This window comes from Myotis davidii, unplaced genomic scaffold (assembly GCF_000327345.1).
Source record: "Myotis davidii unplaced genomic scaffold, ASM32734v1 scaffold1364, whole genome shotgun sequence".
In the NCBI taxonomy this organism is placed as follows: domain Eukaryota; kingdom Metazoa; phylum Chordata; class Mammalia; order Chiroptera; family Vespertilionidae; genus Myotis; species Myotis davidii.
In genome coordinates, this window is record NW_006295736.1 from 817,029 (window position 1) to 818,360 (window position 1,332).

Below are 1,332 nucleotides of genomic sequence, written 5' to 3' on the forward strand. Positions count from 1 at the left end.
TGGCTGTGACCAGCCTCCCCAGGGCAGCAGGCCCGTGGGCGGAGCAGCGCCCTGGGGACCATGAGTCCTGCTGGGAGGCCTCTTCCCCCCGGGGCCCCGCTCGGCTCCCAGACGGCAGCTCGTCTACTCTTGTTCCCGAGCGTGACCCAGGTCTGAGCTGCTCAGAACCACGGGTGCAGCCCGGCCGGTGGCTCAGGGGTGAGCGTCGGCCTAGGAACCAGGAGGTCAGGGTTCGATTCCGGTCAAGGGCACGGGCCCGGGTTGTGTGCGGGCTCCATCCCCAGTGTGGGATGTGCAGGAGGCGGCCGATCCGTGATTCTCTCTGATCACGGATGTCTCTCCCTCCCTCCCTCCCCCTTCCTCTCTGACAATTAGAACATATTTAAAAACAAAAACCCACTACGGTGCCTGAACTCCTGCTGCCCGAGGCGCCCGGACAAGGTGGTGTGGGAGCGAGGGGCTGGTGACAGACAGCGCTCGCCTCTCCCTGTGGACAATCGCAGGTGTGCCCTGCAGACGCCCGGGACTCCAGTCCTCCCAACGCCTGGCCCCCTGGCCCCTGCGCCCGTGCCATGATCGAGCCCGCACGCACCTTGCTCCCTGGAGATGTCCGCCTTGTACCAGAACTTGGAGGTGTCCTGCACAAAGCTTACCGTCACCTGCTTCTCACCTGGGTTTTCTGCAAAACGGGGTTGAAACGGGCGCTGTGAGGAGCGCTGTCACCAGCTCTCACCTCCCGGGGGCTGAGGGTCGTGCCCCCCGGGCTGATGGGGGTCGGGCACGGGCTGGGGGTGAGACACGGAAGTCGGGTCCGGGGAACACCCAACAACACATCCTTAGAAAGATGGGGGCTCAGCCGGCCCAAGTGGCTCAGTGGTTGAGCGTCAACCCATGAATCAGGAGGTCAGGGTTCGATTCCTGGTCAGGGCACAGGCCCCGGGGGGCAGGCTCGATCCCCAGTGTGGGGCGTGCAGGAGGCGGCCGATCCATGATTCTCTCTCATCGTTGATGTTTCTCTCTCTCCCTCTCCCTTCCTCTCTGGAGTCAATAAAAAGTCTCTCTTCTATATTTTAAAAAGAACGGAGTTCTTCCTTCATTTTAAAAAAAAAGCAGACAGACAGACGGGCACAAAGCAAGGCCAGCCGTGCTTCCCGGTGCCGAGCTCGTAAGAGTGTGAAAGAACGAACTGGAAAAGAATTCGCTTAATTTGAAACCAAAGTTACTTCTCCAGGCCCTGGTTCCGAGGGAAGGGGGTCGCCCACGGCAGACGCTGCCTCTCAGGGGCAGGGAGGCCCCCGGGACCCGCAGCCGCTGTGGGGAGGACGGTGGGAG

At 62.1% G+C, this 1,332-nt stretch overlaps 1 protein-coding gene across 1 annotated transcript in view; it reads right to left on the minus strand.

The window, feature by feature from the left end:
- The window catches only part of LOC102760569 (tensin-3), a 61,535-nt gene that overhangs the window by 27,569 nt on the left and 32,634 nt on the right, over positions 1–1,332 (minus strand). Inside the window, exon 13 of the mRNA XM_015568212.1 lies at positions 593–679. Coding sequence (XP_015423698.1) covers positions 593–679 — 87 coding nt within the window. The remainder of the gene's footprint in view (positions 1–592; positions 680–1,332) is intronic.